Source organism: Harpia harpyja, chromosome 12, assembly GCF_026419915.1.
Source record: "Harpia harpyja isolate bHarHar1 chromosome 12, bHarHar1 primary haplotype, whole genome shotgun sequence".
NCBI classification, from domain to species: domain Eukaryota; kingdom Metazoa; phylum Chordata; class Aves; order Accipitriformes; family Accipitridae; genus Harpia; species Harpia harpyja.
The window spans coordinates 32,906,905-32,933,456 of record NC_068951.1 but is presented as its reverse complement, the minus strand read 5'-3'; the positions used below and the strand labels follow the sequence as shown (position 1 = coordinate 32,933,456).

Genomic DNA, 26,552 nt, shown 5'->3' with positions numbered 1-26,552 from the left:
AAGAGGCCAGACTGCTCATCACCCCGCTCTTTCCCAGCTACCTGCAGCACCTCTGTGTGCATAAGTCCAACCCTACTAAAGACTTTCAGCCCAGAGCTGTTCCTTGTTAGGCCCTGTCTTCACCCACCCTTTGTTTTTCATTTTAACATCTATCCACCCCAACCGTGCCCTGCCAACTGTCCCTGGCCATCTGCCAGTGCAAGGAATCCTGCTGCAGAGCAATAATGCCCAACAGGGCTTCGGGCTAGGAGCAATGTTGCTGCAGTTGGAGATGTGCTCCCTACAGTCAGTTCCAGGCAAGCACAGACCTTCAGTCACATTGGGGATCCTGGTATTTGATGGTCACTCTGGTTACTGTGGCTCTTCCAGCCACAGGGGGACAAGATTTGGAAGACCAGGTTGGGTCTGACTCCACCTCTCTGTGCAGCACTGGAGCTGAGTGGCTGTCCCCCTGCTCCCCACCCCTGCTTGGGGGAGGCTGGAGGAATTGGCACCGGTGTCCTCTAGCAAAAGGAAAAATATTACTGCAGGGAAATATCTTGGATTTGTCTCACTGAATTTCAGGCAGTTACCTGAGAAAAGCAAGGGTGTGTTCATTTTCTGCTCTCTGGTGCTGTGCACCATCAGGAGATCACGTGGCTCTTGAGCCAGAGCAGCCTCAGGAAGGCTCTGACATCCACCTTGGCTGTTTTTCCCCTCTTGGGATTCGGCTGAGGTTGTGAGGCTGGTGGAGGCAAGACCAGCGCCAGGGCTTTAGTGGGAATGTTCCCCTAGAAACATCTCAGCCTGTTTAAAGGAGAGAAACTGAGTTCCCATCAGGTCTGAGCCTTGTTGATGGATAAAATGTTGAATGGACCAAAGCTCTTTGTGATCTCATGTGGTATTTGGGAGAATCACTCTGATGTTCTCCATCTGAAAAGTTTTGACATTTCATTCCAAGGAAAACCTAAAGGAAAAATACCATTTAAACGAAGAGGAAAACATGTGCCTTGGTTCAGAAAACCGTTTTGTGCTGACCTGAAGGAACCAGCAATGAGGGAGGAGAAAGGGAGTCGATCTGCTCCATACATCTTTGGACTGTCTCCTACTGAGGGCTCCTGGGGAAGGGATAAAGGCAGACCTCCAGACATCCTTATGACTCTGGCACAGGCATGGAGCACAGAATAAGTTGCAGATTGATTTCCCAGTTCCCCCTCCCCCCGCTCCTCTATGGGATCAGTGTGCTCTGAATTTTTTTACGCTCATTCCCCAGCCAGATAAATCCATCATCCGCTCGGCTGCGGTGAAGGCGATTCTGTTCCTTTCTTTTTGCCGCAGCGCTGCAGGGCATGTGGCTTTGCAGACGATTGAATTGCATTGAATTCCTGTGACTGCTTCCTTACCCCCACGCTTCCAGCTTGGTCCACAGATCCAGAGCAGTCCAGCCATGCCTGGGACTGTGTGCACAGGCTGCACGTTCAGTGCTGTACCAGCAAAGCGTGCCCTCTGCTGTCACCAAGGCCACAAGCCTGGTTCTCATCGCATCTTGCCTCCCTGGTTATCACCTGCAAAATGCTCTCCAGACTCTCTCAGCTCAGCTTTCATGAGCAGGACAGTTTTGCCATGTATCACTACCTTACAAGGAAAACCCCTTTTTCTTATATTCTAGCACTCAACCTGGTAGGGCTGAGCTGTGTTCTGGGAGCCAGGGCCATGAAATTCCTCATCTTGGCTCTGGACATGCAGCCGGTGCTGTGGGGCAGTGGGGAAGCTGCCACAGCCCCACAGCTCTTGCAGCTTGCTCAAAACCTAATAGAGCAGGTTCATGCTTGTGGAGGAATGATGCTGCCCCAGGAGATACAGATGAGTGGAAGAAGAGCAGTCGGTCATGCCTGAGTGATAACAAAACACAAGAGCTCAATAAGTGGTGGTGTCAGGATTGTACATGGACTTGCAATAGTGCTGAGAGGTTTCTGAATAAAATGCTGTTTCTATAGTAAAACTTGGGCACAAATCCAAAAGAATTGGACTCTCCATTAATTACAGGCCTCTGGGATTTCTGTTCCAGGTAGCAAAGTGGGAGGGGAGCCAGGCTGTGGAGGTTCACAGACAAGGGATCCTGCTACCTAATTTTTGCAATGTCTCTGTCTAAGAGCCCCAGCTGTGTTCAGGATTTCTGCTGCTGCTACCTGAGATTCATTCGCAGACTCAGCCTCCTAGGATGCTGCCATGGCATCTGTAGGGCTGAAAGCAGCCCCCTTGAAGTCAGGCAAGGGAAGGATCAGCACAAACGTGTGCAGAAGCAAAGGTGAACAGGACGAGCTAAGAGCAATGCTGCAGTGACTACTAGGAGCTATGGACGGGGCTGTGTTAGGGACCGTACAAACAGACGCTGACCCGTGCTGTAAGGATAACTAGCATAAGGCAAGAGATGATGGATACAGATGGGTGAGCACATGAAATAGTACGGGCCTCTGCTCGCTCTCCCCGTATAACTCTCCTCTACGAACACCAGCTCCGCAGCAAGAGCTCGGGCCTCCCTTCCCTCCGGCTGTGACGCTGGCCCCCTCTCAGAGAGGCCAGGCCAGGAGGCTCCAGGTGGCCCTGGGCCCTTGGGTCCAACCCCACAAACAGGCAGCGTGCATCCCAGTGACACAGGATCCTGCCGGGGGGATCGCAGTGGCTCTCAGCCTGCTCCCGGCCACCTCGGGCTGCAGAAGGTCATTCCCCGCAGCAGACCCACACCGGGGGGGGGACACACGACGGGCCGGCCCTGGGGACAAGCTGCAGGCAAGCACCTGCCTCCTGCCTGCAAACCTTCCCCCGGGTTGTAAGATTTTCCCCGACAGCAGCGGATATCCCAGGCCGGGCTACAATACTCTTTTTTTTTTTTGACCGATCTCTTTATTCCGAGGGACTCCTCGCTTAAACCCCGTCTTCGCCTGCCCTCTCGTGGAGACCCGGCAGAATACAGCAGAATCCAGCGGGAGGGTCCCGAACCCTCCCGCCGGGGCGGTGCGGAGCTCGGCCCCGCCGAACCGAACGAGGGGCCGGGGCTGTTGCGGGCCGGGCGGTACGTGGAAGGCAGGGACAAGCCGGCCAGCGAAGCTGCCAAAAGAAAGCAAGCCCCGACGGTGTTGCTGAGTCCAGCTATACGCCAATCACGCATCCACGTTGCGGAAAGTCACAGCCTCGGTGCCTACATTTAAGCCTTCCCCATTTTAGTGGCATTTTTACTCGGCACAGGTTTTTCAGCACCAAAACCAGGCCCGAGGACTTGAGAATAAATTGGTAAGTGCAGCAAGTTCAGCACAGCCATTCACAGCATCGCTGTGGGCATCCCTAGAGCCCTGCTCAGCCGCAGGAAACGTGTATCCCCATTTCTCCGCTGGGCCTTTCCAAAGCCTGTGCTGAGAAGTAAAATGTGGAAGGAGCTGGCAGTGTGGCAAGGGTTTTTTTTAGTGCAGAAGAAATCTGAAGAAAAAGAAAACCCGCCCACATCCCCACCTATTGGGCAGGTCTTTATGTAGGAAGAGGGGGAGATGATAGGTACCAAAAGAGCTGCTCAAACACATTCTGGGAAGCTTCCTGGAAACCGGCCAGTTCATTGGTTTGGTGGTGACCTTTCATCTGAGGCTTGGCAAGAATCAGACCCTGTATCTGGAGCCGGGTTTCCAAAGGGCAAATAACCCAGCGGTACCAACACAGGCAGGCCTGACCAGTTCAATGTCTGTGGACTCCACAGACATGAAGCACATGTAGGGGCATCCCTGTGTGTGACTGCTCCCTCGTCTCTGCAAACAAGCTGAGCAAAGCTCACTGGCACGGACTGGCTGTGCAGATGCCTGCAGACCTCTGCCCTGCAGATAGTAGGGGAGCGATTGCTATCGCTTCAGCTGAATTGCCTGGAAAAGCCATGACATCATTGTTTAAAAAAAAAAAAAAATCTGTCAGGAAGAAATGCAGCCATGATCCAGGAAAACACAGTATTTATTTTGCAACTGCAGCCGAGCAAGTCAATGGGAAATAGAGGTCATGGCTACGCAGCCTGCTTGTCTGGGGCAAGCAGGGCTGTCAGCCCAGCCACTTCCAAAAGTGACAACTGCAGTAATCAGAGAGGTAGCAAGCTCAAAGACAGGCAGCTCCTGACAGAGAGGGGAGAAACCTCAGTATGTGTGTCAAATGAGGACAGTATGTGTGTCAAAACCCCATCATGAGGACAACCTGCTTCACTAAACATTAAAAATCTACCAGGGAGAGGTGGAGAGGGGAAGCAAATGAGGGAGCAAGGTGGGAAAGCAGGTTTTTGCTATTCCCAATGCTCAGGCAATGCTCCCACCCTGTGCCAAACACGAGTGAGCTGGTGAGGGCTCATGCTGGGCTCAGCCGTGCCAAGCAGTCAGCAGGGTGCACCTAGCCTGCAGGGTGAGAAATAGGCTCCTGCCCTGGGAGGATGCATGCTAAGAGAGGTTTTGTGGCTGAGAGGACCTCACCCCATGAAAAGCCTGGCCCACAGCAGGCGGGCGCTTGCTGCAGGCTGCCAGGCAGCTAGCTGTCTTGCCCTGCCAAATCCAACAGCAGGAGAAGGAAGAGGCTGGCTCCAGCTCAGTGTTCAGTCCCCACGTTTTGGGGGGCTTCTTCATGTGCCAGCAGATCTGGTCCACTGGGAGACAAGCTGGAGAAGCTGGGGCTCCTGCAAAGCAGTGCCACAAATTGGGTCTCACCCTTCTTGGCATTTCCCTCCCATGCAGGGCTGCTTTGGTTGTCTCATGTCCACCTCTGGCCCCTGGTGTGTTGAAAAGCCTATCTTCCCCTACACCTCCAGCTCTTCCTTACTGCAGCCCCTCCTGACCCTGCAAACAGCCAGGCCCTCGCCTTCCAGCTGGTGTTTCCAAGTCCCCCCACTGTGAGTCATCCCCCCCCCGCCAAGCCCTGCAACAAAATTATCCACGAATTAACTAAAAATGAAACAAGCCCTGTGTGGCTCAGACCCCACCCCAGGCCATGCTGAGCTGTGGCCAGGCTCCACACCAGCACTGGTTGCAGCCAGTCCCGCCTGTGTAATTCAGAGCAGCTTTTTGCATGAGGCTCGCTGGTTTTCTGCAACTAGTGAGCCCTCAGCAGCAAAGAGCTGCGAGGTTGCTTGCACAGAGCACAAGGCGTCGTCACCCCGGTGGCTTCAGCCCACGACTCTGCACAGCCACCCAAATGGACAAAAGTGTCTCCTCTCCCTGCTAGGGGAGAGCAGGGAGAGTCCCTGAAGCTGGGCTTTCTCCGCTCTGACCCACAGCCAGCACGCAGTGGCTGGAAGCCCAGTGAGGCTATTGACCAGTGAGTTCCTGGAGGGGGTTACAGACCCCACTCCACCAAACCATTGCACAAAGCAGCCAAACCAGCAGCCCCCCCCCCACCCCCGCCAGGCACTGGAAAGCAAGAAGAGCAGCAGGCAGCCTCCTTCCCTGAGCAATTCTGGCAATTGTGTTGGTTTCCAGGAAATATAAATAACTACCCGGCCATCTGGAACCAGCCCTGGGCTGGTCAGCAAAAGGTCTCTCCCAGGCTCTGCTCTATTTCTGCCAGCTACTCTGTGCAAATGCAGAAAGTATCAAGGAGGTGGCACAGTGGGCCAGTCCCCACCAGGATGCAGAGCAGGGAGCTCAAGTCTTGCTCATGCCAGAGACCATCTTCACCTGACCCTAGAAAAGGCTGCTTCAGCCAGCCCTGCCTTCAGTGCAGGGACAGAGCTGCACCAAGCCAAGAGCTCGTACCAGGGCTCAGGCTGCTCAGCCCCTTCCCAGGACACCGACTGGCCTTCAAGGTGCTTAAGGAGAACCACAGGCAAGAACAGACCCCTCACTCCATCATACTTCACTTTTCTTCATTTTATTCTTTTATTTGTACAGCTATATTTTACAGAACGCATTAATGCAGTTTAGACACAGCCCAAACCCTGTCTCCCGAGATTGTTTGTAACACAAGCATGTAAAATAAGACCAAAAAAACCAAAAACAACAAAAATAAAACATTCCCCGATACAGAGTTCCACCAAAACTCCTTTTGCAACATCAGGCTGTACCTTGAAGAAACTGAGCTCAATATAGTCCATACATTGAAAACTTCCATTGAAAAGAAAGGCACCGTGCGAAACCACATTTTACATATATACAAACTGAGAACTAGAACAAAAAAAAAAAAATTACACTTTATTATTATTTTAAATTCCTTCTGCAGCTTTGTTGGTTTAATACACACTTTTTTGTAAATTGTAAACCTTCACTTGCAAAAAAATACAAATACACTGATGCATTTAGACAAAATATTTTCTTACTTGTACAGATGCAATACTTTAAAATATCTCCTTAAGTGCTCTATCATAATAAAGATTCTCAGAGTGGCTTCTGCCTGCAGAGTCCAACTGAGCCTTTAATGCATTTTATATATTTTTAATATAGCTTTTTTAAAGGTCTATATATATTTATTTTATATATATATTTATATATTTATATCTATATATATTTACAACTCTGCCATAGATTCCTTCACCTTTGGTTAAAAAAGTTAAAGCCCTCTCTTTAATAGCATACTTTCTCTTTAAAAGAACACACATTTTGCATACAAAAGAAAAAATCTGTTCCCATAAATCAACATTACATTCCTCATCTTCAAACGGCAAAGGCTGTGAAGGTTAGACTCCAGAGTTTATCAACACTCCACTGCACAGACATTTAAAATGACTATTTTTGTTTTTTATGTTTTATATACAGTAAGATCTGAATAATTTTATTTTTCTTTTAGTTTCACATAACTGGGAAAAATAAAACCCGTGTATTTGTAATTTTTTTTTTTTAAATTTCTAATGTTTGTCCACCTATCTGCACTATGGGTTTAGAGGCACTCCATCACGTGATGTTTTTTTTCTTTCCTTTTTTTTTTTTTTTTCCTCCTTTTTTCCTTTTTCTTTTAAAGTGTTGCAAGTATCCTTTGGACAGCTGCTCCCACCCACCCCCTCAAGATGACCTCCTCCTGGGAAATCCTCTGCCTTCAGCAGGCCTTGGGGAGCTCTGGAGGCACCTCGCTCGCGGAGATGCGGTACTGCACCTTGGTGTTGGTGATGGCCCCGTGCTTCTGCCGGAGGTGAAGCCGCAGCTGGCTTTTGTGGCGGAAATGCAGGTTGCACTTCTCACACTGTGGGGTGAGAGGAAAAGGCAGAGGGTGTGAAACATGATGGTAGGGGACACATCCTTCCCTTCAGGGTGGGGATCCTGCAGCAAATGCCTGTCCTCTGCCAGCTACCCCAGGATGCTGCACCCATTCTACCGGTGGACGAGGGAAAAGTGGGGACATGGTGGGAGAAGCAGCACCTGGGGACACCCCATCCCAGGCTTTCAGCAGCACTTTTTGGTTTATGGGATGCACAAAGGCTGAGGTCCCTTAGGAGAGGGACCTGGCTCTGACAGACATAGCACCAAGCTCCTTATCTAGATGCTCAAACCAGCTACAGGGCTATTTCAGGAGCTGCTTTTGACCCCTGACAAGCTAGATGGCTCCAGAGGGATGTTTGGACGATAACCCGTGCTCCGATTCTCTCTCTAGCGGATGGGGAGAGGCAGAAAAGCCTCAGCAAAGAGATGGGAGCCCCCAGGGCTGCAACTAAGGCAGGGCGGGCTGCTCGCTGGGCATGGATGCCACCAGCACAGGGGACCCCAGGCCAGGCTGGGCTTTCTGCTCCTGTCCCCCATCCCCGCACACAGCGGGTGGCTGTAATTTAAGCCACAGCTATTTGGAGAAGTGTGACCTTGTTCCAGATGGGGTGGAAGAAAAGAATTGCAGCTAAGATGTAGCCAGCCTGGGCTGCACGTCAGTGTTTCCAATGCAGCCGCTCACGACAAAATACCATGCCAGCATCAGCTAATGCATGAGAGGGGGATGGGGCACGAGGAGCTGGGACGTGACCTTGGCGTGGGGCCTCATGAGGCTGGCAAAGGGCATTGGGGTGCTGCAACCAGCCCACGAGAATGCCCCGGTGTCTTCCCAGCTCCCCAGGTTTGGCAGCATCCTCCCCCAGCCCCAGCTGAGACCCCCCCCCCAAAAAACCCCCAGGATCACTCACATGATATGGTTTCTCTCCTGTGTGGATTCGAAGGTGACTTTTGAGGGTCTGCAGGTGCCGGAAGCGCGTGCCGCAGATCTCGCAGGGGTACGGCTTCTCCCCGGTGTGAATGAGCACGTGAGCACGGAGGTGGGCCACCTAGAGAGAGCAGCTCTGGGTGAGGACAGCCTCAGGGATTAGGGCATCCCACCAAGAGCAAGGGCATCCCCATGGGAGCAAAGGCATCCCACCAGGAGCGGGGTTCTGCCCAGCTGTATTTTTTTTTTGCTCTATTGGGTTCTAGCTGGGAGTCAAAGCCACATGTGTCTGAGGTCTGATATCTCCAATCTTTAACAGCAAATGGAGGAGAGGAGCTAAAACCAGCAATCAGGCTTCCTACTAAGCCAAACTGGCCCACATGGGCCTTAAGGCCCCTCTTTATCCCAGAACACCACGGGAAGAGCTGCCCAAGGCAGTGAGCATGATGGCCCATCAGCCTCCTCCCTGCCATGAGGCGTCACCGGTCTCAGGCAGGAGGTCCGGCCATGTCCCACCTCCCCTGGCACTGCAGGTCCCAGAGGCCACATGCACCTGGACAAATCTGGCCCCGCAGGTCTCGCACTTGTAGGGTTTCTCTCCGGAGTGGATGCGTGTGTGGGTTTTCAGGTTGGCTGGCCGATTGAACTGTGCCCCGCAGATGTTGCAGCGGTATGGCTTTTCTCCTGCAGAGCCCAAAAGAAAGGGTGAGGGATTAAGTACAGGTGTGCTCAGTCCCCATGATCTATGCCACTCCCCAAAGCTAAGGCCCTTCAGGCGCCAGACCGATGGCATGAAGCAGTAGCCCTGACTCCTGTCCTTTTTGGAGATGGCTGTGGACAAGCAGTATCGGTCAGGACAGCTCGGGGTGTCCCCAGAGCAGGATGAGCTCAGGAGGTACCCAGGCACGACGGGTAACTTTTCTTCTTTGGGTTGGGAGCTGCAGCCTTCAGGGCAAGAGAGAAAGTCGGGCATCTCTGCCAGCAAGGATTAACAGCATCACTCCTCCTGGCCCCACGACAGCAGCTGGCGCCTGTGTCTCCCTACAGCTGTCAGTAAGGACACAGGACCACCTGGCTCCCTTCGGGCTCCTCGTGGTCCCCAGCACATCCTGCCTCAGCCACTCATCACCTCTTTAGAGGAGCAAAAAGAGCTGATAGAGCGGAAAGCCAAGGCATGTCCAGCAACCTGGCTCCCAAGTCATTATTCGGTTACAATCACCAGTGCTGGTCCCCGGCGATGGGGGGAGCTGCAAAAAGGTTTTAACTAGTTTCTTTAGGATGGTTGAAGATGGGCATGACGGGGAGTGGGAAACAGCCATCGTCTATCTCTTCCTGCCTTTTTCTTTTGTTTCCAGGCTTTGACCCCATGCATCCTCAAACCCTGCCCTGGCACTTGTGTCATCTCATTCACCTGCACAGCCCTCCTGGAGCTCAGCTGAGACTGCAGGAGTTTATGTCTAATTCAGTGCAGTAGCACTGAGTCGTCAGCACAGACTTCCCTTCCCCAGCTAGCAAACTGGCTGTTGACACGTTAAGCACTAATAAAAGCATAAAAAAAAAAATCCCTAGGTTTGTCAGCAAATGACTAAACCCTTAATATCCCCTTCTTTTCTCAGCTTTCATTGTTCCGATTCACAGAGTCCATCCATTCACAGATTTTCCCATCAGCAGAGTTTCTGCCAGGCTAGATATGATCTGGATTTCTAGGATGTAGGGGAAGAAAATCCCAGACTTCTTCCATCTGCTCCCAGCCATGCATTTTGCAAGACGCCTTTAGAAACAGTGGTGCCCAGTGCTTTACAGCAAAGCAGCTTGAGCTCCATTCCTGCTGTGAGGCCTGGCAGCATCTTCGCCATTCCCAGGTTTGCTGCTCTGCCCAAGGGCTCCCTGGCAGTGCCAAGAAAAGCACCTTGCTCTTCCCATCAGGGACAGCAGGTGACACAGGGCTGGGGACACCCCGTCTGGGACAAACCCAGCCATAAACATCCACATGCCCAGCAACCCACAGCCTCCCCAGTAAGTTGTTCCCATGGCCAACACTGTACCTGTGTGGACGGTTTTGTGGCTGGCAAGGTTCCCCTTGTAGCGGAAGGAGGCCTGGCAGCGGTCACACTTGTAGGGCTTGTCACTGTGGACTTGCAGAGAGTGTCTCTTGAGAGAGGCCTCCTCAGAGAACCGGCAGTCACACTCGTTGCAGAAGAAGGCTCCGTTCTCTGGGAGGGCAGAGAGGAGAGCAATGAGATGGGCAATGCATGGGCCAGCTCCTCAACGGGCCACAGAATGGGTTTGGGATGGTGGAGAGGGGTAGCCAGAACAAGTGTTGGAACAAGAAGCCAAGTGCAGACATTTGCGGTCAGCGGCGCTTGCACCGTGCTGTTACCTCCTGACCTCCTTATGCACGCAGCAACAACATGCATGGTTTGAGAGAGCAAAGTCATCATGAGCCCTCTCTCCTTCAGTGCAACACAAGCTGCTTCCAGGAAGCCTGCATCTTGCCTGGACATCTTTCAGAAAGGTCCACAAAGGCATCCAAGTTATCAGGCATCCTCCAAAGGATGGATGTTCAGCTCTGGAGCAACTTCAGCACCTTAGAGGTCTTAAACCTTTACATGTACAGAGGTCTTCCTTGAGCATGGGAAGACCATCATCATCTGAAGCACAAGGCAGGTCCCCCCAGTAGGAGGGTGCCTAACTCTTAAACACTGTATGTAGCTTTGAGCATCACCACAGTGGGGTTCCCTCTGTGGACCTCTGCCCACACCACAGGTGACAATTCTGCATTCCCCCTTCCTGAGCTACAGGCAGATGGGTGCACAGATACTTGTCTCTGGGCTTGTGGAGTTTGGCAACAAGATTGCAAGCCTCATTATCTGCATTTCTCCAGATGTGCACATTGGGCTCCCTGATAATGAAGACAGCATGACGGATGCATGAGACACACCATCTTGCCCAATCCCCATTAGGGTCATTACATCTGCCAAGCTTGTTCTTCTGTGGTTCTGGTGGGGTGGGGTGCACTTTGTTTCCTGTCCTTAGCTGCCAAGTTTGCAGCAGGTGACTAACTCCCTGCACAAGCTATCTGGATGGTGCTGGGGAAGGGGAGGAAGGAAGCAATTCCCATGCGTGTGTGTCCCTCACATGCACACAGCTGGTCGGCCAGTTAAAAGGGGACTGTAAAGCACCTTGGGATCCACCAGCATCAGGAACATGCCTGACTGCCATTTGGACACAGGGCACTGGGTGGACAGGTCCCCAGACTGCACAGCCCCTTTGCCTGCTGGTTGAAAAAGGCGACCAGGGATGCAAGACTCACCGCAGCTGGAGTCAGAGTATTCAGACTGGGTTTCCCCCATCTCCTCTCCAAAGTTTGAGCCAGGGGTATGAAGGCACATCTCAGCATGTTGTGGGGACTGGCAGCCACAGGAGCTGCACTTCGACGAATGCATGTACAGCGGGGACTGCCCTTCGCTGCTCCGAGGGGACCCATCCCGGGACCTGTAGAAGGACAGCAACGTGCACAGCCATGAGACGGCTCTTGCTGTGCTTGAGCTACTGGGCCCTTGTTTGCACCCTGTTGACACGAGGGACACTCATGTTTTATGGGGACACTTGTGGCGAGACGCACACATAGCCCTGATCAACAACAGGTCCCTGAGCCTCAATCCTTCAGGTGCCTATCACCAAACAACCTCAAAGCTCTCTAGGAACATCCAGGTCCAGTGGATAGAGTACTGTTCCCTGGTAGTTTGGCCATTCCAACACTTGTAGCCAAACAAAAGCTTGAGGGCACAGGGAGTCTGGTGAAAACCAGGCTGGGCAAATCCAGGCTCCAGAAACCATCCACAGCTGCCAAAGTGAGCTAGGGATTCCTGACCCAGTGTTCTCAATTCCATCACCAGTCCAGGCTGTCACCACTACGGTGGGGACAGCTGGCACTCAGCTGATGTCACTGGCTGTGCTCCACCAAATGCAGAGGCTTCCATCTGCTCGTGGCTGGATGCCCCAGCCCAATGCTACGGCTATTTCACACACTTCCAAGCCCTCACCAACAACACAGGGAGTCCTGTCTCTCATGGGGTGGGTGGTGGGGAAGTCTCACCTGTTAACAATATTGTTGAGTCTGCTCGCTTGTGGTATAGTAGAGTCTTCTCCATTCACGCTCATCTTGGTGGGGGATTGAACGTTGAGATGCTCCGGCTCTATGGACTGCTGGCAAGTGGACATTGGCATGTAGGTGCGAGGAGAGAGGGTTCCCATCTCGTTCTGGTCAGTGCTGTCTTGCTTGGTGTTCTGATTGAGAGAGTTGAGGACAATGAACTTGTACTTCTTCCAGTTGCAGGCTTTGGGGTCTGTTGGGCTCTTGGTGAAGAGGGAGCTGGAGTTCTGACTGATACGGGCATTCTTGCTGCTGCTGGACTCAGTTGGCGAGTTGGGCTGACAGTCTGACTTCTGGGGGCTCTGGGGGCTGATGAGTCCCTTGCGGTCCAGGGGGGTGTTGGTGGGCTCAAAGTGCTGGCTGATCTCATCCTCTGAAGAGGTCCGCTCCTCCTCTTTGGCCACTTTGTCGCAAGAGAAATAGGGATTGTTCCGGATCGAAGGGACGACAGGTTTGGGACCAGAGGCTACGCTGTAGTGCATGTCACTCCTGGCTTCTTCAGCAGCACCTTCTTTCGGAGCATAGATGGTAGCATGGCACATGTTGGCTGAGATGTCGGTAATGGTTCTCATGTACTCGGTGGGGATTGTCCTGGAGCTGTCGCATGGCAGGATCCTCTCCTTGGGGAAGGCACCCGCCCTTGAGAGTTCGGAGAGAGGCATCCTCATCTCCCGCAACTCATCATCCACAAGAAAGCTATTCAGAGGGAGAGGGCTGTATCCATGGTAGGAAATGGGGGATCCAGACAAACTATTGATCAAGCCAGGTGCAAAGGCCCTTCCATTGCAGAGGGACCCATTTTGGAGAGGCATGCCGTTCTCAGAGACATCTCTGCTCCGATAAGCCATCACTTCTGGGTGGTTCAGCATACGTCCAGCCAAAAACTCTTCCCTTGGGGTCTTCACAGCAGACACCATCTCTGCTTCACTGGAACCAGGCAAAAAGGAGACACAGTCATTTTCAGGCAATGAGGATAAGTTTGCAGGTACTTTGTCAGTTCTCCCCCCTCCCACCCAAACACACAATTCCAGGCTCTCCAAAGGTCACTCACAGCGCTCACCTAGACTTGACAAACCTTCGGCAGGTATCAACCACATGCTCCATCTGCAGGTACAGTGCTGTGGCCATCACGGCCATGATATTGCTCTCCCTCAAGTTCAGACGGGATGTATACATGAAGTCCAAGAGGATGCAAAACCCCTCAGGGTTAATTTCGGGGTCCAGGTTGATGACATTCAAGTTGCACTTGAGCTGGTCAGTGAAGATGCTGTAGAAGAGGCCACTGCAGAGAGGAGACAGGAGAGAAGACAAGTGTTACGACAATTCAGAGGAAGAAAGGAGAATTCGTCTAAAATGCCTTAGGACAGAGGGGTTCGTGCATGGGAAGGGAGGAGGAGGCAATTACAGAATTCCCTGAGCTTCCCCCTTATTATCAAGCTTGGTTTCTCAGCTTAGTAAGCGTCTTCTGCACTGCACTTTTCCCAACTGGAACAGCCTGCTTTTAGATCTCACCTGCTCAACAACTCCCCACTGCCTCCATTTAGAAATTCTCCTTTTTTTTTTTTCGTTGTTGTTCTTACCACCACCCCCTTCCCACTGTGACTCATTTCTTTCAGAAGCCTCTTGGGGCATCCACACTCACTCTGTAACCAGGGGAAAAAAAAAAAGAAAAAAAAAAAAGGAAATGTTGGCAAAACATTTTTCAGATGTCTTAATAGTCAACCCTTGGCTTTTTCAAATCTTTATACTTTATCAGCAGGAGACCCTGGAAGGCATCTGCAGTAATTCAACTAGGCAATGGTGGGATGTTAATTAGCGTTCACTAGGAAGCAATTCCAGCAATCCTAGGAGCTGGAAAGGGATTTCAGACCCCACCAGCCTTGGAAAACATCAACAAAGGTGGGTGCAGCCAGCAGCCTGGGAGCCAGGGAGGAATAGCTCTAAAAATAGCAGCAGCGGCAGGGTACACTGCGGTCACAGAGGACTCACTCACCCCAGCGAGCATCCAGCCTTCCCTCCCCTGTCCTGTCCCTGCAGAGCACTTGTGCTTTGCCTTCGGGGATGTGCCTCATATCTGCCGTGCTCCTGTTTGTCTCCATGGGCCGTGTGTGGGCAGATGTGGGCATGCAAGCAGGAGAGAGGTGTGGGCATGCAAGCAGGAGAGAGGTGTGGGCATGCAAGCAGGAGAGAGGTGTGGGCACCGTGCTGGAGGCAGAAGGTCTCAGCTCTAATCCTATTACAGGTACAAATTTCTTGGCAGCTCCTTTCAATTCTGCTTCTCTGTCCCTGTTTCCCTGTCTGTAAAGCCCACAAGCCTCCCTGGGGCTGTAGCAGCGTTGCTGGTGGCCAAAGGCAGAGGGAGCGGGGAAAGGAGGCAGGGAGGGGACCCTGCTCTCACCTGCAGGCCATCAGGACTGTTTTGTGGGCTCTGAACTGCTCCCGGTTCACAATGATGACGACATCGGTCAGGATATCCCGGCTTCTAAGGCGGTTGAGATTGAGGAGGACATCGCTCGCGTGGCGGGTGAACTGGATGCAGCTGTCTGCCGGTGAGGCCATCTTGAGTCTGCTCAAAACAGAAGCCAGAGGAGGATGGGAATGGAGAAGCAGCCAGGCAAGTACCCTAAACCCAGCAAAGAGACAGCTGCTGCTCTGGGATGTGCTCAGAAGGCCAACTGCTCCTGCTAGGGACAGCACCAGCTCCTTGGTCCCAAGGAAAACAGCCCTGCGCCACGCCAAGCACCTGCCAGGCTGCCCAGTGAGGTCTCTCGGCCGACAGCGAGACCTGGCATGTCTCAGTCCCACCCAACAGGCTGGCGGGCGAAGGTGACCAGACCCTCCTGAGGATTAGCTAACCAGCTCCTCTTTCTCCCTGCCTCACCCATGGCAGCTCCACCCCAGCCCACTCCTCCCACCACCACTCGGGTTCATCTCTATGAAGCTCCCAGTACAGCTTCCTAGCCTTCAGATCTTCCTCAAGAGCCACCCCCCTCACCCATCTGCTGGCTGGCAGTATATCCAGCCACAGGAATCAAAACAAGCCTTAAGGTCCCAACTGAAGCTGAAGGATTTCAACACCTGGAAAATCCATCCCACAGTGGAGCACCAACCCTCACCCACCAGCAAACTACTTTCCTGCTCCCAAGTGGCCACTCTGGAGAAGACCTGTCCACAATTTCCCAATGAATCGGTGGTGACAATGAGGAGTAGAACCCATCTAACCTGCTGGGCTGCTACCCACACCGCAGCCCAGTCTCTCCAGTGAGCAAGGCTTGGGTTAGTCGAGGAACATGAAGCCTTCTCCAACACAACACCCGTTGACCCATCTCAGAGGTGTTCTCCCAACTAGCACCCACGAAAGCCCACACATCCCTGTGCCTGAAGTTTGGGCTGGAACATGCATCCTCAGCATCAAATTCCTCCATGATCAACCCCCTCCCACAACCCCAGCTCCTCCTCCTTCCCCAGCAGCATATGAACGTACAGTATTTTCTACAGAGCAGCTGCTCTCCTGAAAACAAATTCCAGCTGGGTCTAATGAAACATTTCATTCAACATGGTAAAGGAAAGGCGGGGGGGGGGGGGGGTGGTGGTGGTGGTGGTGGTGGGGAGGGTTAGGAGGAGAAGCACAAAATTTAAATTTACATACCCAATGCCTCAATTCACAGTCCAAAAGTTTCTTTCAAACCTACAAATAAAGCACAAGAAAAGAAATACCACATTAGCTGGTAATTATGAATTGGCCATGGCAGGACACAAGCCTGCTGTTTCGCTTGAGTATCAGTTGGATAAAAGCTAGAGATAACAAACCTTTCTACTCTCCAGTAAGGTTAACATTTGTTTCTTCCGGTACAGTACGTTCTTATCACAACCACAGGCTTTGAGAATCCAATCATAGCTTCTTCCACACCCTCTAGCCCAAACCATGGGCGTATGCCAAGGAGATTTTAATTTTCATGACTCAGGAACTTAAAGGCAGGTGGGGAAGGGAAGTCAAGCGAGAATTTTCTCACCACTTCTTTCGGAGATAACTCTTCCCCTGCCAAGATTGAATTCCTGGCCCGTGCCACATCCAAGACCAATGCCATATTCCCAGCACCTTGTTAACAGGTATGACTTACACACAAACATCTGCTGCCACTCTGCTCAGAAACCTGAAAGGAGCCCGAACCCAGTCCTCCAAAACAGCTACTGCCCTTCTCAGAATACCCACGTGCTTCAGCCACCGGTGAAAACGCCCTGGGACGGGACTGCCGAACAGACTTGGGAGGATATGGGCGTCAAGTACCAAAGTGACTTGGCCAGGATCACATAGGAAGCCAGTGGCGGAGACGGATGAGGACCCAGAACAAATGCCTTCCTCTGGCTGCTGGAAAAGCCTTCCCCTAAACCGCAAGCTTTGTCTCCAGCCGCTGGCTTCACGGGCTGGGGCAGCAAGGCAAGGAAATCCAGGAGTTAACTGCCTTCCAGAACTCATGCTTTTACTCCCAAATTTACTTAAAACCAACAAAGACAATTGACCTGGCACCAACGCAGGAAGAAGGTCCTCAGGCAGACACCCCAGCAGGGAGAAGCGCAATAAATAAGTGAACCAACAAACCCCAAGACCTTAATCACATTCTTTTGAGGACCGATCCCCAAAAACTAGATGGAGACAGTAAGACTGCCAGCACTTGGAGAGAACCCACCCAGCCCTGTGAGGACAAGTGTCCCCTTCCCTCCCCCTTGTGGGAGATGTGCAGATCTGGAGCCCAAGCTCCCCTCACGTCCGCGGAGACACCAGGGTAGGATGAAGAAGTGAGATTTAAGGCAAAGTATCACATGCAAAACCCAGAGGGGTGTCTCACAGCCCCATTCCAGCCATCAAATGCAAATCTTCAGAGTCACTCTGAGCCTGGCTAGCTTAAAACTTTACGCACACACAAAAAGTGACTCATTTCCCAAATACTGCAGACTCTGACCTTTCTGTACATGCTCACTGCCAGCCGCTCGCTACCCTCAATTGCAAGCCAAGGGACTCGCAGTGCTCTGCAAGGGGCCCAGCACGCATCCGTGTGTCCATACGAGTGGAAGTATGCATTTGGAGCAGCCGGGTGGCATCCTGACCTCGGCCACACCAGCAGACATGCTCTGCGGGGCTGCCGGGGACTCACCCCGGTGTCACAGACACGGGGAGGTGACCCATCCCTAAACCAACAAAGTTACAAACTGCGAGATGAACTCTGCGCCTGTGAGCATCACGTGAGAAGCTGCTGCCGTCGCCAAATTCCCTTACCCACAGCGAGGCCGCAGCGCTGCCCCGGGAGACACCCAGCTCCTCTGCCAGAGCGGGACCCCAGCACAGCCCTCTCCCCACCTTCCCAAATTATCCCTCCCTGGCACAGCGCTGCCACAACGCCCACAGCCCTGGCCCGGGAGCCAGGCAGGTGCATCCCAAGCAGCTCCCGGCTGCAGGATGTGGGCATGCAAAAGGGAAAGGGACCTTCCTTCCCCTCGCTATGCTGAGCTGGGTTAACCCTGCCCCTCCCGGCCTCTGCACAGCACGGGCTCTGCACCCCAGCATGGGAGGATGCTCTGACCAGAGACCAGCAGAGAAGGGGACAGCAACAAGGAGCAGAGACCAGCGATGACCACTGCATGCTCATCACCATCCACACCTCCCTCAAAGCCCATGAGGCTCCCCCAGGCTCAGCTGGGGCCAGAGCATCACCCCAAGCCCCCCCCCCCTCCAGTTTTCCTGCCCAGTACCTTGCAGGTGTGGGCTCTCCGGCAGTGCTCGAGGCTGCACGCCGGGGCTTGCTGTGCCCAGAGAGGAAGATTCGGGCCAGGCACGGGGCTCATTTCAGGGGTGGCCACATGGGACTGTCACTGCTGCTGCCTTCCAGGAAGGCAATGGGTCTGCCCCAGCGGTTCAGGGAACAGCCCTTCCCTGCCGGCACCTCCCCGAGAAAACCCATTCCTGGAAGGGAGCCCAGGGCTGGCTCTGCTCTCCCTGCAGCCAGCTCGGTGAGCACGGAGGACGGTGCACCTGCGTGTGGGGGAAGCCCTTTCAGCCCCACCCCATGCAAAGGGGAGACCCTCACAGCTCCCCCACCCCAGGGCAGAGGGGAGAACCAGGGACTTCTAGCCCCTACCCCCAAATCCATCTTTCTGCCATGCACAGGGAAACCCCTCCATCCACCCGCTCTCCCATTTATAGGGAATTCTTTTTCAACCATCCTCCTCCCACCCTGTGCACAGGAGGGACTCCTTGCTCCCCTACCGCTCTTTGCATGGGGGATACCCCGTGGTCTTTGCCCCTCTCCCACCCCCAAACGCCTAGTCTGGGGGAGGGCACCGATCACTCCCCCTCCCTGGGCCCCAGTCTCCTACCCCTTCAGAGCCTGCAGCGCCGACTCCCTCACATCACCCTGGAGGGGTGGCTGGGTGAAGTCTCCCTTCCCCACAGCCTCATCCCACACAGTGCTCCGAAACTGCCCGCCCAGGGGAAGCTCCATCCTGCCCCCCCTTCCTCCCCAGTCCCAGCACCCTGCAGGGTCCCAGCCCCACAGGAACATCCCCTCTGCCTGCCAGGGCACACTGCCAGCTGCCTCTCCACCCTGCCGAGAGATGCCTGGTTTCTCCTGAAGTGACCAGAGGGACAACCAAGAAAAATGGGGTGGTGTTGGGCCCCCACCCACCGCAGGCACGATCACGGGTGCTACAAGCCACGGTGAAGAGGATGCTTTTGGCTGGGGGTGTGCAAGCACCCAGCTCAGCTTTCCCGATGTCATGCAATCAGGGGGCACTAAGTGTCCTTTAGCTGTCACAGCAGAGTTTTATTAATTTAGTAGCTTCTGTTTGGCGTCTAGGCCAAAACGTGGCTGGGTTAATAATAACCAAAGAAGAGACCGAGAGAAGTCCTAGTGCACTGTGTCAGCACAGATCAAAAGCAGCATCACTAGTGCAAGCCCTGTCGTATTTTCCATCGTACCCTTCCGTGAGCGGATTGCACTCACTCTATCGAGCGGTCTCTGCTAACTTTCAATCTGATCCAATTTCCTGCCAGCAAACAAATGTTTCTAGGAAATGCAATACATTATCTGGAGGGGTTTATTATCAGCATTTGGAACCAGGAAAACTGCATATTTTCTCGAGCGCTGCAGGGAACTTTATAGTTTGTACTTCAAAAGAGGGTTTAAAAGGATTGCCCTTGAAAGCTGGCCCGGCTCAAGTCTCCACATTGTTTTGGTCTTTGCAGAAGAAAACACAAAGGAGGAGGGGGGAAAGCACACTAAAACTGCCTCTAATGTTTTCCACTAAAGAGGACTCCCCTGCCCTCTACGGAGCCAAGCTCTGACTGCGAGGCAGAGGCAGTGCATGCCCTTGGGAAGCGAGGAGTCAAGCCTTCTTCAGCATTTCAAACAACCCCAAGCAATTTGGTCCATTAATTTTTCAAGGGAAGGCAGGAGCTGCGTCCCGGCTGAAGCCAAGGGAGCTATTCCAGAGAACAAGGGACTAACACCATGCCCTGCCAACACCAAGCCCTGCACCGAGGTGCCGACCCGATGGCAGGGTGCAGCCAGAGCCAGGCATCCCCAGCAGTTGAGCCTGGTCCCTGGCCCGGCTGGGCTCAGAGGAGGTGTCCCACCATCGCTAGCCCGCACCGGGGCGGTCAATCACCAGCTAGCACCAACCCTTCCCTCCCTGCCTCTGTCCTCCTGGGGCTGAGGGTGGCACAGCTCATTTTGGCAGTAAGGAACTGCTTTGGCATCCTGCCCGGATGGGATGAGACACATATGCAGCTTGGGGTCCCTTGGCCAGGGAAGAGACACCCTTCTCACCCCTCTATTTAGCCAAACAGATTTAAGGAGACCCATTTCAGAGGGTGTCCAGTCCTACAGGACACATTCTTCAGGACCCACTGTCCTGCTCTGTGCTTGTCCCAAGCTCTCCCCTCCATAAACAGGGGTCCCACATTCCTTGCAGGTACCTGGGGTGCAGCCCAAAGGCAGCATGCTGACCAGGAGAAAGAGGGGGAGGAAAACAACACAGCCCAGAAATTTCTCCCCTCTCCCAATGCCCTTAGCTCTCCCTGTGTTTTAGATGTGAAGCTCCACTGAGATTACTGGGGTTTTAAAGCAATCCTGAAGACTACACACTTGCTGATTTAGGGGTGTGTGTCTTTTGGCTGCCAGCGTCCTGCAGCAATGGGAACACACAAGATCTAGCATGGATTTAAAAAAAAAAAAAAAAAAAGAAAAATGCAGGGAGGACTACATTTGCAGTCTAAATTTACAGTCTGAAGGAGTTTACTGGTCAGATGCTGACTTTTGGATACTCATCTAACCAAACTGCAAACTGTGAACTCCTGAGGTTTGCCAATGCCTGCTGTAAACATGGAAACCAAGTGTTACTTTTTGCCAAACAGAAGAATGGTTTAAAAATAGATCTAGAAAAGAATACAGGCACTCGGCATACAGGGCTCCCGTTTATAGACTCCTATGCTACTATAAAATGGAACAAGAGGTTATGAGCATGCAGGCAACTTTTCACCAAATTTAGACTTTACAAACTTCTTAGAAACCTGAAAACAACATTTCAGGCTCCAACTGAACCAGTAAAAGCTCTTTGTGTGGATTTTGCAGCCCAAATATTATAGCACATGGACTAAAACAGGCGTGAAATGGTTCTTCAAACTCAACGCCACGAATACGTGAAGATACATAAGCCGCACACTGAGAAATGCACCTACTGGTTAGAGCTTCATTTTACTCACCTATAGACTTTGTAACAAGATTTTCTTCTTAATGGAGCATTCACATAAAATGAGAGTATACCCACCCCTGCTCCTACAACACAGGACTGCCTCACAAAGTTTTACCACCTGTATTTGTAATGGGTTTTTGAGGGCAACATTACTGTTTACTAAAAAAAAAAAACCCAAAAACCCAAAACCCAAACCAAAGCAAAACACCATTCCTACAAATTAATATTAGGCTGCTGCCATCAGGGGCTGAAAGCTTCCCCCTGCCCCAGAAAAAGAAAAAAAAAAGAAAAGAATAAAAGCATAGCTTTACAGTACGTCCTAAATTAGGCAGAAATTCAAGGGCAGATTAACACCACGACTCGGAAAGATTTTCACATGTGATTTCATGACCAGACCGGAGAGAACTCCATATGGAAATGTCAGTGACTTTAATAAGCGCTCGGTTGTTTCCAATTAGGCTCCTTAAGTAAGTTCAGTGGCATCCAGAGTTTCCTCTGCCACCTTCCTCCTAGCTGGCAAGCTTTTTTTTTTTTTTTTTTTCTTTTTCTTTTTGTAACGAGCAGTTAATAAACATGTTCCCCTCTGCCGAGGCTCCGGGCTCCGCCAGCCCCTGCCCTGGCCGGGGAGGAAGGAGAAGGCATGACACTAGATGGCACCAGTTAGCTGTGCTGCAGGAGCAATTTTTCCCCTTGGAAAATAAAACACCCCAACCAAACCTGGAAAACATATAATTTTGTCGATGTAATTCTGTTTCTCTTAAAACGCGTCTGAGCAACATTATTTTTATGAGCTTTTCCAGCCTTGTTTTGAAAAACTTAATGTTTCTGTTCGGTTTATTTTTGTCTCATCAGACAGCAGGCTGAAGTCCTCCCAGCACCGCAAACAGGGATGTCTAAAAAGTATCATAAAGACTTTTGACTGATTTTTTTTTTCTTTTTTTGGGGTGGGATTTGTAAGAATCACTTCTCATTCCGACTTCTTCCTTCGCAATAATAACTAACCAGTTAACCTCCACTTCCTCTCCCAATATTGACTCAGACAGTTAGAACTGAGGGGGATTGGAAATTGGAATTGAAAAGCATCCCAAGAGATCTTTGATCTGTTTTGCCAGTCAAAATTGAACGCTCGGAGATGAAGTCTTTTCTTACTGGAACAATGTAATAATCCATTCTTCTGGAAAATTGCTAGACACCCTTTGAATATTTTAATAGCTTGATGATTTGTTTCATGGGGCAAAAATTGCCATCTGTAATGTACATTTTTAAACCTGCGATGCTATCGTTAGAAGGAAATAGCAGAACCCCAGGTTCTGCCTCTCCACATACATATAAAGAGAGGTTTCCCCTAAAATGTTTTTAAAGCAATTTTTTAACTGTAACCCCCCAAGGACTGCAGGAAGAAGCCCTTATTTGCTCTTAAAGCACTTATCCTTTAAACCTTTGAAACAATACAGCAAATAATAATTTTTAAAGCATTTAAAACCTCAGGAGAGGAATCAATAAGCATCCCCAGATCGAACGAGCGCCTGATCCCATACCCGGCCCTGCTGACACTTCCACTGGCACAGGTACGAATTTGGCCCCAGACAGAGATGTTGGACCAGCGCAGTGCTTCTTGCTGAGCCTCATTTGTCTGGCCCCAGCCCCCCTTCGCACTGATCCTGTGCCTACTGAAGTCAGTGGAAAAAACTAACCCGTGCCGGGTTTGTTTTTGTTGCTTTTTGACTCATGATTTGAAGCCCAGATTTGCCTCTTCCCTGGAAATGCAACAGGGGGGTCAAAGGCAGCTTTTTAGGCACATCTGAGAGGCTGCCGCAGATTTTTCTAAACAAACGCCTTGCTTTCTGTTTTCCTCCTTCCCAAGAGGCGATTTCATAACATTTCATACTGTGACTTTGCAAACTAAAGACCGGGGGGTGGGGTGGGGGGGGTAGCAGGATGGCGAGGTGGAGGGCCGGGGCGGGGGAGGGGGGGGCGGCCGGGAGAGGTCGCTGCCGCCCGACCACTAAAGTTTTCATAACAAAGTTGGGCTTTTTCGGTTTTGTTTTGCCCCCCCCCCCCTTTTTTGAAAGGGGGGGGGTTAAAACAAAAATCGTATATAGACACACACAAAAATACACACCTAACAAAAAAGCAAAAAAAAAAAGAAAAAAGCCTCCTCCTCCCTTCCCCCACCCGCTTTCGGTTTTTTGGGGGAGCCGGCGGGAGGCTGTGGGGGGCCGCGCCGCGGGCCGGGCGCGGTGCGCGGGGGTTGCGCGGCTCTCCGCGCCGCTCGCTCCAGGAATAGCGTGTGGCCGGGGGCCAGCCCCGCGGCTGCCGGCGGCAGATTTACGAGCGCCTGTCGCCGCGCCAAGTCCGCCGCGGTAGTAAACACAGGGGAAGGGCTGCGATGGGGGCACCGGGGGGGGGGGGCTCCCCCCGCACCGCAGCCGGCACCCCATCCCTTGCACGGTCGCCCCCCGCTTCCCCCGCCGGCCGCCCTTCTGCTGGCGGAGGACCCCCCTCTCCTCCCCGCGGGGGTTGTTGGTATTATTATTTTGAGCCCTGCGCGTAATATTCTGAGTTGCCCCATCCACTTTCCCGAGCTTTGCATCGCGTTTTATTTTCCAGCCGGCAAAAGCCCGTCGCGGCCGCCCCGGCACACACCGTCGAAGCGAGCGCGGTTCTTCCCCCCGCCACCGCCTCCCCGGCCCGGGCCGCCGCTCCGCGGTGCTCCGGGGCCGGCAGCCGACGGCCGAGCCTCCCCGCGGGCTCCCCCCTTCCCCGGGCAGAGAAATGCCGCAAGTCTTCTCCATCACCGCCCGCTCTTAGCCCGGGGCTTGACAGATCACGGCGCAGCCCCGCCACAGGTTGCAAAAGGCACCAGCCGTTTCGCAGTTGCATCGGGGACGGAATAATAATAACGATCGTGATATATTAATATAATAACAAAAATAGGGAGGGGGGAGGGAAAACGATGCGGAAAGGCCGGAGCGGCGGTGCCCGGTGCCGCCGAGCCCCCGCCAGCCCCGCTCCGCGGCGGCTTTGTGCGGCGGCGAAACGACAACAGCGACACGACACGCACACACAAAAAAAAAAAACCAACACAAAAAACCAAAACCCCCCCAAAACCAACCCCCCCCCCAACCAAACAAGAAGAAGGAAAAAGAAAAAAAAAAGGGGGGGGAAGAAAAATAACACACCCCGACCGAGGGATCCAGCCATTGGGAGCCGACCCCGAGTCACGCAAAACGCCACAAGCTCGGCGGGCGGCAGCCGCGCTCGCCGCCGTCCTGCGCCCGCGGGGCGGCTGCAGGTGCAGAGAGGAGCCGCCGCCGTCCTCCCCGTCCCCACCCGGGCGTCACGCGTGCGGGAAAGCCAATAATCCCAGATAACCGATAATCCCCGGGAGAGGACGGAGAGGGGAGACACCACCACCACCACCACCACCCCCCCCTTCCCGCCCCCGGCACCACCGCCACCAGCTCCCCTTCTACACGCTCCCCGGCGTTAAGACGCGCAGGCACCCCTATTTTTCTCGCCTGACAGCAGGCAAGGAAGGGGGGGGGGGAAATGTGTGTGAATTAAATAAATAAATAAAGCGGGGAAAAAAAAAAAAATTTAAGCGATAATAAAAAAAAAATTAAAGGGCTGTCGGGGCACCTGCCGCGGGAAAAGGGGGGGGGGAAGGAAAGAGGGAAAAAAAAAAAAAAAGGGTAGAAATATATAGAGGCGGCTCCGCGCCAGGCGTCGGAGCGGGGCAGGGAGGGAAAGAGGAGGGAAAAAAAAAAATGGAGAGAAAAAAAAAAAAAAAAGAGAGCGAGCGAGCGAGAGAGAATTAAAGGGTAAAATCGGCCGCGGCAATAGAAGCAGCAATCACCTGGTCTCCGGGCTTTCCTAGAAACTCCTTGCATCACCACTTCTAAGAACCCCAGTTCTAAGAATCAACAGAGCCCAATTCTCGGAATTTGAGCTGCAGACTCTACCATTGCGCTAAGCACGGGGAGGGCCGCGGACCTCCCCCCGCCGCTCCGTCGCCGCCGCCGCCGCCCTCCCGGGCCGCGCGCCCCCCCCCGCGCCGCCCCCCGCGGGGGCGGCGCGGGGGGGGGACGCGCGGCCCGGGAGGGCGGCGGCGGCGGCGGGGGTCCCATCGAGTCGACCTCCCTTCTTCACTCCCCCCCCCCTCCCCGTTCCCAGTGGTCGCGCCCGGGCGGTGGGTCACGTGGCGGCGGGTGCTGTGTGTGACGTGGGGGCGCGGCGGGGTGGCGGCGCGCGGCCGCGGAGCAGCGCGCGCGGCGCGGAGCAGCAGCAGCAGCGGCGGCAGCGGCGGCGGCGGCGGCGGCGGCGGCGACGAACGGGGGGTCCCGGGTGCAACGCTCGGGCGGTGCAAACACACATCCCACCACCCCCACCCACCCCATCCCTCTCCGAAAGAGAGAGAAAAAGGAAGAGATCTGAAAAAAAAAAAAAAAAGCCTTTTACTTTTTTTTTTTAATTATTATTTTGTATTTAAATTGGGGCGGGGGGGCCACTTTTGCGTTTAAAAAGCAACCCTCCCCCCCTAAAAAAAACCAACAGCCAAGCGAGCAAAGCCAGGATCCTGCTGCATTGCACTGGATTTTTACTTTTTTTTTATTATTATTATTTTTCCCTCAATCAGCTTGTTTTATCATTTTTGCAAACAGCCACGCTCGGCTTACGGCCTCCGACAGGATTTACTCTCGGGGAAAGAAGCTTTTTCCTTATTGACACCCTCCCCACCCCCTGCGCTCCCCTTCTCTTGTTTCTTTTTGCTTTTAATTTTTATTTTAATTTTTTTTTTAATTTCTTTGCCAGGATTCTCCAGACCAAAAAAAAAAAATTTTTTTTTTTTGATCCTTTTTCTCTTTTCCTTTCCAGGACTCTGGAGTGGTGGGTTAATTCTTTGTAGCTGTTGTTGTTATTGTTGCAAAACAACCTGTAAGTCTGTAAATACTTTGCTTGTATGGAAATGTCGGACCGTGCCGGGGCTGCAAAACCGCGTTGGCTTTTCTGGAAGGGCTTTTTATTTCGGCACTTTTCGCCTATTGCTGGGCAAAGGCCTTTGCTGGGAGGCGTGGGGCGGCGCGGGGGGGGAAACAATGCAAAGCCTTTGCAATCCGTATCTCGGATGGGTTTTGCTGGGGGGGTGCGGAGGGAGGGGGGCCCGTCACGCCAGCCTTCCCCGGGTCCTGTACGGAAATGTATCGCCCTGTCTGTAAATCCGAGGAGATTCATGCCTCTTTATCCCCCAGCCTCGCGTATTTATTTCGAGCGGGCCTGCTGCGAGGGTTTGTCGGGGGGGGGGGGGGGGCTGCATCAGCAGATCGCAAGTCTCTTTTTTTCTGTCCCCACCGGTGTTTTGGGCTGCGAGGTGCCGCGGCCGCTCAGCGTGGCGGGGAGCAGAGGGAGGGCGCGCTCCGGGCTGCGATGGCATTCCCGGGCCGTCGCAATTAATAGAAATTTGTTGACGAGAATAACCACCGCGGGTCACGGTGCCCTCGGTCGGCTAATGCAATTGCTCAGAGCTACTGATTCAGCCACC

At 52.9% G+C, this 26,552-nt stretch overlaps 1 protein-coding gene across 2 annotated transcripts; it reads right to left on the bottom strand.

Moving 5' to 3' along the window:
- Positions 1-5,843: 5,843 nt before the first annotated feature.
- Positions 5,844-24,963, bottom strand: BCL6 (BCL6 transcription repressor). Of its 2 annotated transcripts, none has more exons than XM_052803858.1 (10): positions 24,870-24,963; positions 15,912-15,950; positions 14,661-14,828; positions 13,323-13,544; positions 12,206-13,189; positions 11,420-11,601; positions 10,152-10,319; positions 8,660-8,790; positions 8,090-8,227; positions 5,844-7,164 (listed from the first exon to the last, which is right to left on the bottom strand). In XM_052803858.1, the coding sequence occupies exons 3-10, from the start codon at positions 14,819-14,821 to the stop codon at positions 7,021-7,023; spliced, it is 2,130 nt and encodes a 709-aa protein (XP_052659818.1). In that variant the 5' UTR covers positions 14,822-14,828; positions 15,912-15,950; positions 24,870-24,963; the 3' UTR covers positions 5,844-7,020. The 2 variants fall into 2 exon arrangements, with proteins under 2 accessions (XP_052659818.1, XP_052659819.1); XM_052803859.1 differs by lacking the exon at positions 24,870-24,963 and adding an exon at positions 16,073-16,921.
- Positions 24,964-26,552: the final 1,589 nt, after the last annotated feature.